The 13,698-nt window shown below is 30.7% G+C and overlaps 1 protein-coding gene across 1 annotated transcript; it reads left to right on the top strand.

Moving 5' to 3' along the window:
- Window positions 1–346: 346 nt before the first annotated feature.
- LOC124365020 lies at window positions 347–10,151 on the top strand. Its single transcript, XM_046820906.1, has 4 exons — window positions 347–586; window positions 3,811–4,020; window positions 9,196–9,313; window positions 9,922–10,151. Exons 1-4 carry the CDS (start codon window positions 465–467, stop codon window positions 10,072–10,074), a joined length of 603 nt encoding a protein of 200 aa, XP_046676862.1. The 5' UTR covers window positions 347–464; the 3' UTR covers window positions 10,075–10,151.
- Window positions 10,152–13,698: the final 3,547 nt, after the last annotated feature.

Raw genomic sequence — 13,698 nt, 5'->3', positions numbered from 1 at the left:
ACTCTATATTTTTTATTCTTCATTCTTTAGTTTCCATTAGGCCTGGTTAACTCACTATAGTTCTGGGCTGGTGGAATATTTGTTCTTTTTCTTCATCTAAGTACCACACTGAAAAAAGCACTGGTCATGAGATTTCCTTACTGATTGGTTGAGAGATTATAGACTATTAGTATCAAAGCATCAGTAATTTAAATACTTAATTTAGATTAATAGGATTGTTTTGTGATCTAAATCTATTAGAACTAGATATTATGTGTGTTTATTGATCTTTTTCTGTAAAAAATACAAAATTACTCAGGCACAATAACACTGCCATACATCTGATTAATAACTTTTTCTACGATTTTTTTAATGTAACAGGTGGTATTGTTTGTAATATGAATTTAACCTAAAATTATATATTATTTTAATTTTAAGTGATTAGTGTAAAAACTTAAAATATTTTAAACTCAACATTATTGCAGATGGTTGAAGATTTAGTAAAAGACATAAAAAAAATATTCAAACAAGAGAGGAAAGATGATGAAGGTGACAAATACTTGTTCTTTTCTCCTAAGTACAGCCCAATTGTTAAAATAGATAATTGGTGAGTTTCATAAAATTAATTAATAATTTTTCCTTAGCTGGAGTATATCTTGTAATATAACTTTTAGTAGAGATTAAAAATAATTATCTCAATGTGATCTTGCTTTAAAGAAAATGTTATTGTTGGCTATTTTAATATTGAGAATAAATTATATGTATACGCATATCATATTTTATTACCTTCAATGTATTTTATTGTCACGAAATTCCACCTTAATCCAAGAACACTGGTTGAGAGTGTTGTAACTGATCCTTGTGAGATGCATTGTGTTGTTTTCAGGCAATCATATATTTTTTTGTAAAGCCCATCCAAGATTGTACAGAAACAGGGTACTTTATCACAGGCTCCTCTAAGACTGTAATATGTTATATACAAGATGTTTTAAAATAGATGTCATGTAACTTCAGAGTGTATTCTGAACAAAGTAAGACCTCGTTACAATGTGCCTGGAGATACAAACCGTGGAAACTAGAATTCCCCAAAGCTGGCAAAAGATTTTTTTCATACCTGCAACCAAAATAATGAAGAATTTTCAAGGATCTTCTAGAAAGAAAACACTGAGCCATTTTACACTTTACTTGACTCCCATATGGAGGATACATGGACAGATTATTTGACCCTGTGCAGCCCCTACAGCACTAGTGGTTACATAACGGTCCCTGTGAAGTCTAATCTTAATTCTCTAAGCGATCAAGATGGAAGCTTGTTTCAACACTTTAGTAAAAAATTAACATTGATCAGTAGATTTAGAAAAAAATATAAGACCCTCTATTATATTACTGTTACAGTTCTTTATTAATAGTCATGTTATAAGCTTGACTACAGTACTGCTCTTGACTCATGAACTGTGATAAAATTAGTTATGCTTTAATTATTGTTTTGTGATGTATATTTAGAATGATAACAATAATCAAATAATACCATCTGATATTAGCTTTCTCATAGTTTATAAAGGATTTTCAAGAGCATTTGATCTATAAATCAAGTTTTTGCCAATCCCAGTCTCAAAACCTATTTATAATATACAAACAACTCAGTCTGTAGAGCATACTCTGTGGCATTTTTCACATGTAACAGTAACAGAACGCTTTGTACTTTCTGGATGCAAAAGGGTCATATTACACACATATGACAGAAAGGTTTCCACAAACAAATTAAAATTTTCATCTTTTATAGCTTAAAGTATGCATTTTTAAAGGTGCTCAGTAAGTCTATGACATGCAATTTGAGCCATGAGTTTAGAATATAATGTGCAATAATTAGTAAAAATGTATTTACTATCAAAATTGTTAGTTGTTTTTTTTTTTTTTTTTAAGGAAATGTTTACATTTTTGGAAAAACATTGCTCAATATGAACAATCTTAAAAGCTATTTCAAATCTGTGTGCTAAATTAGATAAAAATGTGTTCCTTTGGTACCTTCGAATGAATGAATGTTTTTTTAGTTATTTTATTTTTTATACAAAAGATCCAAAAAAATATTTCCAGTAAAAATCAAACTTGATTGGTAAGTACGCTATTTTCTTTTTTATGTACCTTATGAGAGAAATAAAAATATTTAATTACCAAATAAAAATTACATACAAAATATGCAAATATGCACACGTTGCTTTATTATTGTACTTTTATTATTTTAGTTCTAGAAAATGCTTGAGTATCGTAGGAGGGTTCATTTCTAACTCGTATAAATCTTCCAGTACAACCTATACTGCATGCAGCAAAAATTGATGTCGCTTAAATCTGGGCAACAAAATGGTTGTCCAGGAGCAGCACATCATTAAGCCGCTAATGTCAAGATAATGGTTGGGAAGGGACGATTGATAGGTCTGGTTTACCGTGGAAGATGACTGTTGAAGTGGGTAGGGCTGCCTTAATGTTAAAGGCTTTTGAAAGACTAAATATGAGGGAATATGACTGCTAGCTTTGACTGGAATACAGCTAGCATCCTCTTCTTCCAAGGTCACAAGATTGAGATAATGCCTGTCATCCCTCTTTTTTGTGGTCTCAACAGGTGGCCCCTACCACCAGTCTTACCCATCTTGAATACCCTATCACTCTGGAAGCAGCGCAAAGTGCAATGAGTGGTTTTCTCATCTTTTTGTCTTGGGTGAAAAAAATGCCCGAGTAGTAACAACTGCAGTATTATCTTACACCTATAAAAGGACAAATCTCTGAAGGAATTCACCAAAACTGTGCTATTGATATGCTCCCGAGCAAGAAACAGTGGAAGAAGAAAATTAGCCCATGATAGAGGACAAACATTTTTATATGATTTCCAAGTTTGTGTCTTTATTAAGGGAAATTTGCAGTAATAGTTTTCCTTAATGGTGGCATCATTGAGCAAATGTTGAATTTTGAATACTGGCGTACTGTTTGTATGTTACATAGAACAAAAGCAGATTTATATATTGTTATTCTGATGTCATGGCTAAAACTCTGGAAGACTGATGTTTTATTATATTATAATCTACATTATAGACAAGATACCTAAGAGTAGTATATTCTTAATTCACTAAAATTGTTAAATAGACATGAAAGTTTAGTAATACAAATCTGGCTATGTACTCAGTATGTTGAGCAACTTTAAAATGGTTCAAAATAAAAATTAAGCATCACTTTCTGACAATGCGGCCACTGACATGGCTTAACATTTTCCATAGAAAGTTTATCTTTTAGTTTTTTGCCTTTGCTTAGTTAAAATTTAATTTCAAAACCTTTGGTTTTGGGCTCGATATATATTGGACAACCAAACCCTTGTTGTCATACCTCTAATATATTACCACCTTTACTATATACCTAAAAATGAATTTTTCCAACAGAATTTTCTTAATTTTATTAACAGATTTTAAGAAAAACAAAAATTTTATTGTTTTTTTTTAGCATCAATCTACACATGTTTCATGGTTCTTATTATTTATTATATATTTATTATCTATAGTCTAATACAGTACAATACAATACATTGTCTACTAAAGAGTAATCTAGGACTGTGTATTAACCTAATAGCTTTAAATAATTTTTTTTCTTACTTATTCTTATTTATTGCATATTTAATACTAAGTTTCAAGTATCTGATACTGATCTTCAATATTTAATTAATATATATTGTTGAATATATCTTCAATAGTTGCTGGGACTCTTTGCCGTAAAGATTTTATTAGGTAAGCATAACAATTAGAAATTCTAACCTCAAGATAAGCCACCTGTATTTTCTACCTCAAACAGGTTTTTACCTCTGGAAGCAGAACCAAAGGACAATGATCCCTATCATCCGCCGGGAGGTAATTACTTCCTATCCTCTTACAAGCGCTACGGCACTCAAGATGTCCCAATGGAGTCCACAACACAAGCCATGCTGCGTCAGATCTGCTCTGCACGTCTGGACTTGTCTGTGCACAAGCCCCTGGTTACCATGGCAACTGATCGCTTATTGTCGTGAGTGTTTTCACTAAAATTGTTTCTACCAAAAGTTTGGTGGTTTTAGCAGGATATTTGTACCTGTTTCTTAAAGAATAGAAACTTATGGTGGAAACATTAGGACAGTTAAACAATGAATTTAAGAATTCTTCTACGGAAACTTAAATGTCTCATTTCTCAATTTGATTAAAATGCTAATGATAAGATTAATACACAACTACTTTATAACTTAAAAAAAATTATTGGTTTTCGAAAAACACTAAAACTTTGAACACTTTATTATACAATTCACTTTACAAAAAAAACTAAAACGTGTTTGGATGACAAAAATGAGGACGTACGTTTTTCAGGTTTAACATTGGTGTTGAGGGTAAAATCTAGACGGCTTCCATTACCACTGACTCTTAGATTAGATTAGCAATTAGATAAATTAATGTTAAAACATATATATTTATTAAATGCTCGACTTATCTCAGTAGTACTGGGAATGCCACTTAAAAACTATATGTCTATGGTGTGCCTGTTATTCAGCAGGAAATTGTGTGCAAAACTGAGAGTACACAGCTAGTTAATGTGAGGTCTTTATTGCTCTCACATGATCAATACATGACAATTTCAAAATATATACTAATCTTACGATTCTCTTCCTACATCCATGTTTTAAGATTTCACCAGAGAGCAAGTTTTACACATAAATTTCTATATAAGCAATTTAAATGGAATTTTTACCGGGATTTAGAGGATTTTAATGATAAATATTTAGCATTTTCTTAATTTTTAATTTAATTTAGGAGATTGCACTATTTAATGATAGAGTTTGGAGTGATTGTGGTATCATATAAATTTTCCTGATTAGTATATAATCTGTTCTGTAATTGAGATATGGGAAAATCCCCCTAAAAATTGGGATATCCCCCTTCAATAATTGAGATATGGGAAAATAGGGATGAAGAGTTAGAACGAGAGTTGAACAAATGGGCAAAAGTGGTGAAGAAATATGGTTTAGAGATGAACATACAAAAATGTAAAGTAATGAAAGTAGAGAGAAGGGAAGGAAATAACAAAGACGTGTTAGTTGAAGGAAAAAGACTTGAAAAGGTGAAGAATTTCTGTTATTTAGGAAGTATCATAACAGATAGGGGCACAATAAGAGAAGAGATAGGAAACAGAATATGGAAGAGTGGAAAGTTTTTCAATATGGTGAAGAAGATTGTGTGGAGTTGGAACATTGGGAAAGAATCAAAAGTATTGATGTATAAATCTTATTTCCAACCAATTTTATTATATGGAGCAGAGACGTGGACGTGGACTAAAAATGATTTAAGCAGATTGCAAGCTGCAGAAATGAGATTTTTAAGAGGGATAGAGAAGACTACAAGAAGAGATAGAATAAGGAACGAAATAACCAGAGAAAGATTGAAGGTAGTTTCACTGCAAGAGACAATGGAAAGAAGAAGAATACAGTGGATGGGGCATGTGAAGAGGATGGGAGATAATAGAATGCCTAGAATAGCACTGGAGAAGGAGGAAAGAGGAAGAAGACCAAGAGGAAGACCGAGAGGAAGATGGGAGGACCAAGTGTGGAAAGACATAGAGAGAAGGGGACTACAGAAAATGCAGGTGGAGGAAGAGGAGACCTGGAGTGACAGACAAAAGTGGAGGAGGCTGTGTACGACGACCCGTGATAACGGAAACGTCGGATGATGATGATGATGAGTATATAATCTCTTCTAAATACAAAACCCTAGACAATTTAAATATCAACCATAATGGCGACAGTGTAAAGCTGATGAAGGAAACAAAACATCTTATGTGAATAGTGGCGTGCTGACTGTAGTGGTCTGTCCGTATGTTCCTCAAAAATGAAATCCAACTCTAGTGCTAAGAGAAGGTCTATTTTTGAAGCAAATTTTTATCAATAAAACACAATAAAATCCTTTGTTTGAAGGTTATTTTTGACGATGGAAGGATTGTGAAGGAAACAGGATTTTTCCGGACATTTGCCATCGTTCAGTGAAATAATAAATCAGTAACACTACGTTTCGAGATCTGCAATCTGATCTCTTCTTCAGGTAAAGAACTAACCTAATACATAATATTACAAACTAGGTTAAAATAAACAAATCTTACCAAAGCGTTGTGGCACGCCTAAGTCAGGAATCACAACCTACATGTTGTTTGTCAACTTCACTAACTCTATAAACATGCACTTAATAAAAAAAACTATACAAAACACTAACCATTAAAACTGAAGTACGGAACACAGGTCACAATGCGTCTTCATTCGTCTACTAACCATCTACGACTAACCAAAGGGACTAGCCAATGGTAATCGTGACGGCAGACTAAAACAAGATGGCGGAAATAAAAAGGAAGCGGGCCCTTTCGTTATTATGTGGTTTCCCGGTAAACGTAAGGATAAAAGAGCATAAAGAAAACACGAGAAAGGGTCTCACAGAAAAGTCAAAAATTGCACACCATTGTTGGTTCGAAGACAATCATATGAATTGGGATGAAGCCAACATAATACATCGGGAACCACATTTCTTCAAAAGGAAATTAATTGAGGCAACATACATTAAATTGGCAGACCAACCAATCAGTCAATCATCAGTCGAGATTAGGCCGCTTTGGTTGCCAATTCTAAAAAATGAACTAAAGAGAAAACCAAAAGTATCAAACGGATCAGATATTTGTAATAAACCAATGCGGAGTCACAATATGGTTTTAAGAAGTTCATCTCGCATGAACCAATAATAACGAAAGGGCCCATTCCTGTCCCCCTTCCTTTTTATTTCCGCCATCTTGTTTTAGTCTGCTGTCACGATTACCATTGGCTAGTCCCTTTGGTTAGTCGTAGGTGGTTAGTAGACGAATGAAGACGCATTGTGACCTGTATTCCGTACTTCAGTTTTAATGATTAGTGTTTTGTATGGTTTTTTTTATTAAGTGCATGTTTATAGAGTTAGTGAAGTTGACAAACAACATGTAGGTTGTGATTCCTGACTTAGGCGTGCCACAACGCTTTGGTAAGATTTGTTTATTTTAACCTAGTTTGTAATATTATGTATTAGGTTAGTTCTTTACCTGAAGAAGAGAGATCAGATTGCAGATCTCGAAACGTAGTGTTACTGATTTATTGTTTCACTGAACGATGGCAAATGTCCGGAAAAATACTGTTTCCTTCACAATAAAATCACTATAGTAAAAGTTTAGTTATGAATATTTTAGGCCTTTCCACTCAGGTGATATTGTGCATCATCGGCTATTTCACAACAATACAGGTTTATTATAGTATACAGGTGTTACTCCAACTTGTCAATTTAGTTAACAAGGTTTTCCAGTGCTGTTTCAACTTTGGTATTAAAAAAACAGGTAAAGGATATATAATTATATTTATTTCTGGCTATGAAGTTGCATGAAAATTTTGTTACATCACTATGATCAGCTGACAACACTGACGTAGTTTGTTGTTTGTTGTGAATTGTAAATTCAATGCAGTGTTTTTGCTGGTGATTTTGTTAGCATTTTATTCCATTTCAATAATTTTAAGTTCATTTGAAATTGCTACTACTGGTTACAACTTTAAAAAGGTATTAGTTCGCCATATCATGTCTCCCATGAAACTCAATGAAGTTGTAAGCAAAATTACAAATCTGTAGCTCATTTCACAAGAATTAGAATATCTTTAATTTACAATCTTCAAGATTGTAAATGGTGTTTGTTCTCGAGATGTCTTGCGGACAGATAGAAACACAATCAGTCTTAATAGAATTGTTCATTGCACAGCATACAAATGATTTTAACATTGATTTTCTATTTTTATTTTCACTCTATGAATAAAAATGTCACACGTCATAATCTCATATAATTGTACTTGGTTTATTTACAATTTTTTTACTATTTTACTTCTTCGTTACAATCGTGGTTACCCATAAGATCAATGTAAAAGTTTTCGCTATTCCCATGAAGTTTTATGCACCGTAATCAAACTCAGCATTACCAATATAGAAATGAAGCTTCATAGTAAATTTTAAGTCTGAAAGTAAGTTCATTTTTGAGATATCGTCGGAGAGACAGACAGACAAAAATAAAATTTCTTCATTCCTTCAACTGATTGGCTTCTCTAACACTCAACCAATTATTACTACTCCATGTTACTTTTAAATAGGAAATGGTGAGCTTTGTTTGGAGTAGTTTTTAGTAAAAAACTGTTATCGAATCTTGGGATAATCAATACAGTATCCCTTGAAATTGCTTTCCACACTCTATTATTAAAATTTGGCAATCTTGAATAGGTTTATGAGCTCTTAAGAAGTTTTTAAATAATGTAAGCCCAAAAAATGTTACAAAAATGACAAAAGTATATATTGTTTAACTATTTGTTGTGTTAGAAACATACGTAAAACCTGAAGTAAAGTTTATTTACACCTGGCAATACTTGTGCTATGTAACAAAAAAATATGAGAAAAAAGCTTATATTAACGCATAACTTTCAAAATCAATTCAATTTTTTTGTAAATGTTATTTTGCACTGTTTTTATTTAAGTTCAATAACAAATATATAACTTTTTGCCTATTAATCAATGTTCAGTGTAATGCCTAAACAGAATTTATAAGCAAAACATAAATAAACGTTCATATAATTTCAGAACAATATAATACTTAAAGTTATACATTTTCACTACAAAATAAATTCAAATATCAGAGAACAGCAAGGTCCGGAAAATTCAAGTGGAAAGAGTTAAGGTGCTTTTGGAAAAACTATATTGACATTGTTCCAATAATTACAAAACAACAATATCAATATATCCTATATACATAAATATACAAAATAATAATAATATCTCCTTAACCAAACTCTGTACATTTATTTTGCAATTATTTGTGTGGTTTTAGTTTTTTACAGTTTTAAGCTCCATTGAGTATCACTACCTCGAATTATCAGCATTTTATTGTATAATATTAAAATGATACCATATGTTTTTTAAGACTGTGTAAACATTTCTTATAGATTTTTCGATCTAGTATTTTTTAACAATCTTACATATGGCACAAATTATATTTAACAGAATGTGTCATTATAGAATTACTTTTGGTTTATAACTTCTTTATAATAGATAAATCAAATTTTAATATTAGTATTTATGGATAAATATTACTTTTATGTCAGAAAGTGTATTTTGTTTTTAGAAAAACGGATGTAATACGTAGAGAGCCGCATTTCCAGGAAGAAGAGTTCACGACAACTTACAATTATGACTACCGGAATCCTCTCCCTCACAGACGACAATATGGTTTGAAACATGAGGTATGAAATATAATCTAACACAATGAGAGGTATTGGACAAACAATAAGAACAATAAAAAACAAGATTTAAAGAGCATTTATAACACACAGGATGTGGAATAAGTTTTAAAATATACTGTAGCCAAGCACTGCATTGAATTAGGACACAATATAAAATAAAAATCTAAAATGAATAAAAGTGACAAAACAATTTACTTAAAATACTTGGGAATCACTTCGCATCAACAGGAATAAGGAAACCTCATTAAAAAAGAAGAGCCTATTGACAATTTCAAATAATATTAGAAAAGTGATGTGTACTAACTATTAATTATACATTTTTCCAAATTCCTCCAAGAGTCTTTGATAGAGGCATAATATAAATACACATAAATGGAATATTTTATATCCACTGGTCGTTTTTCCAACTAGAGAGAGACAGGTAGTAATTTTTGTAGTATTTGAAAAATGTTTTGTGTATTAAGTCCCATTTCAAAATTATTTTACTAAGAGAATAAATTTAGAAAAAATTAATGTCTTGTATTTTTAATTTATCTTTCACATAAATATATAGATTTATTTTCTTCTTATTCTATTCAATGAGGCACATAAATAAATATTAATTTCAGGAAAAAACAAGAAAATTTGGACTGAAATCACTTTTTTTACCATCGAAAATCTGCAACACAAAGTTTTTGGATGATGAAGAATACAGCTCAAAACCGGCTCCAGCTCCTGCTCTGATACCGCCCTATGAAAATCATAATTCTATGGTTTGTTAGTAAAAATTATTTAAAGTTTAATAAAATTATGATTTTATTTTCAAAACAATGAATAAATACTTGGATTATCCAATGGATTTCATTAATTATTTTGAAAATTTCAGGCAACTTATATACTCATCACTTTTTTTATATATCTAAACCCTTTAAGTGCTGAGTTTCAACAGTGCTGTCAACTGGTACTAACGAGTTTACTTGCCGCGCACAGAGCTGCTCCACAGTCACCATCCTATGCAGCGAGTGACAACCCTGGGTTTATTTTCTTATGTCCTGACTTCAAGCAGTTTTCGGGTATGCCTATTGTAACTTTTAAGTACATATTTATATGTATAAAAATACTTATATATATATATATATATATATATACACACACACACACACACACGTACTAATTGCCTTCTCACCCCGAAAAGAGGATGGATTCCAATCCTCAAAATGTTGTATTATACATTTTGTGACATATAACGATGACAAATGTCCTAAATCCTATTATTCTTTAAGCCATCTATAATTGTCAATATCAAATTTAAAACAAAAGTAAATATATCCAAGGTTTTAAAAGCCATTTTATGTTTTAATAACAATTTTTGTCATGAAATATTCAAAGACAAGAGTTTCTAAATTTTTGAAAATGGTACAAATATATCATAACTGCTATTAGATTCATCATACAGTCAATGCTGTATATAAAGTAATCTCTTAACTAATACTGCATCTTCAGTTAATCTGCCTTCCTTCCAATCAATTAGCAATGATTTTAAACGACTTCATTACAGTATGCGTACTTCAATTCGGCACCATCAGATACCACAACTATCTGGCATGTCCTATTCTCCCATACTAATTTACCTTTAATAATTAAACATTCTTATTTTGTTGTAACAATTCTATAACACTTCCAAAATGGTATGAGTGTATTAATAAATATAGCAAAACAATACAGCAGATATAAATTATAAAACAATAAACTTCTTACTATAATCATTAATAACATTAAAAAAGTACACAGTTACTCAATTTTTAATAAATATATTTATTCAAACAGTGGCACATCGTTGATCACAACATAAGGACTACACAACTGGCAGATAATTAACATAGTTGCTAGATATAAGCCTCAGCTGGAAGTTGTGCTTAGCTTGAGGCTGACGGAAACAAAATTCACAGCTTCAAACACGGAAAACTAACATGGAACAGTAGATACATAGGCTTTACAAAAATTACTTATGTTTATAATTTAGGAAGAAGTTTTATTAACTATAAGGCATGTTTCAGAAAGTAAACCATGAGCATTTTCAGTATTATATTCACTAGCTCCTTTTGTTTTAAGGACATTACTGAATTTAAATTCAAGATTTTGTCCTTAACCCGTATAGTGCCAGATTTGTTTTCATAATGATACAAAGTTATTAATAATTTTTATAACTATGCAAACTATTACTAATTTTTATAATAATAATTTACAGTAAAAATGTAATAGATAAATGTATTTTCTACATATTGCATAGCAGGGTGTAATTAGTCTGAATGTTATTAAAGATAATTCTTCAAAATTGTCCTGCTAAAAAGTATCAAGAGTAAAGTCTAATTCAAAAATAGGTAAATCTAACAATAATGAATCTTTTATCACTATTTCTACTAGCCTCTGCCATTCCAACCAAAACACTAAACAATATTTGAAAGGTCAAACGTGATAAAAACTCTTGTAACGCTTAATGCTGATAGCAAACTCACCAAGTGGTGGATTCCCCAACACCAACATTTGCTAGTCAATTGATACTTTTTACAAATTACCGTCATTAAAAGTAACTTTTGAACAATTTATTCATTTGAAAAAAAGAAGTTTTGTAATGAATTTAGTTAGAGCAAACTAAATTCTGTGAAATCATTTAATTGTTTTTTGCAATTTAACATTTTATATAACATTTTATATATATATATATATATATATATATATATATATATATATATATATATATATAATTTAATACTCACATGTTTTACAAAAAGCAACATTTACTTTCTAAATGTACCGCACAAAGAAACAATTGTACCACCATAAGCAGCACATCAATGATGCAACACTTCTAGTCAGCATATTAGAATATTTAGTTCAACCTCTAGTAAAATATTTTATATCATCCAACCAGGATAAAAATATATATTGTTTCAACTAAATAATTCTTAATGTCACTACAGTTTAAATAAACCTTCACTTAAAAACATACGTTCGCAATCTTAATACAATAGCCTTGAGCAATAACAATGATTCCATTATTTATTTAATTTAATTCTTTATAAATATCTTTATAAAATTAATAAAAACATAAACAAACAATAATGTATTATATATTCTGGTCAAAATCAGCACAGGTTTTATTTAGTTAATAAAAAGTTTTCTTTCAAGAAAGCATATTTCTTTAATTGTTAAGAACAGATTTTTAAAATAAAAAATGTAATACAAAATACAACTTTTACTGATTATCACAAAAAGACTGAAAGGTAAGAAGTTAATATTACATATGAGGTAGACTCAAAAAGTTTCCAGAATCAATGTCCAGACACAAGCAGCTCAGTCTCCAGTTAGAATTTTGCTGTGCTGCAGTTGGTACTTCTGGAGAGGATATCGGTAGTGTGGGCATTGCTCAATCACCATCGTTCATCCAAAAGCTTTTTGTATATCAGCCTCTTTACATTAAACATTTTTTAATGATGAATATTGAAGTGCGAGCAAACACTGATTTTGTGTTTTGCTTCACAAGTCACTGTGTGTAAAATCATCAAGACCACTACAGAGAACCAATAGATGACAACAGCTGCTGAGTTAACTGATCTGTTCAAACCATCCACCCTGTTCGCCTGACCTTGTACTGGCCAATTTCTTCCTGTTCACATGACTGAAATCATTGCTGAAGGGAGAACAATTTAAGCATTCAAGCAAAATCAACAAAAGCATTGAAAGACATTACACAAAATATTTTGAACTGTTTTGATCGTTGTGGCAAGAATGTTATTGCGGGGGTAGAGTACCTTTAACAGAAATAAGTTTAGTGTTTCCTTTTGTTCAATAAATACATTTAAACTGACTTACACAACTTTTTGACTCTACCTCATATTCATGCCTTATTACCATTTCTTATCTATGGCATTAACAAAAAGTATATAATACCACTTTTTAAATTATTGAGATATCATGATTATTACATCTTTTAAAACTACAAAATACATGGTAGATTATACGTATGGATAATCTATAATATGGAACTCTAAAATTATTCATAAAAACAACATATTTTATTTGATATTACAATTTTAGTACCCTTTAAAATGTTTATTATATTATTTTATATTTAGCATTTCTTAGTTTCTTTGTATATATCTATTCAAACCTTATATTCTTTAAGGCAATTCAGTATAAACATATCATATCAACATAAAAATTAATATTCAAGACTAATAAATTCTTTAAAAAGCTAAATGTAAAATATATTTCAAAAGCCATTACTAAAATAAATAACCAAGAAATTAAAGTGGCTAGTGACCACCTGTGTTGTGTGTGAACTTGGACAGATCTGGTTTGCTCAACTGATGCTTTGAGATAACAATAAAGCATGAAAACGTGAC

This window comes from Homalodisca vitripennis, chromosome 6 (genome assembly GCF_021130785.1).
Source record: "Homalodisca vitripennis isolate AUS2020 chromosome 6, UT_GWSS_2.1, whole genome shotgun sequence".
In the NCBI taxonomy this organism is placed as follows: domain Eukaryota; kingdom Metazoa; phylum Arthropoda; class Insecta; order Hemiptera; family Cicadellidae; genus Homalodisca; species Homalodisca vitripennis.
Note: the sequence above shows the minus strand (reverse complement) of the source record. Positions and strands in the feature narration are given on the sequence as shown.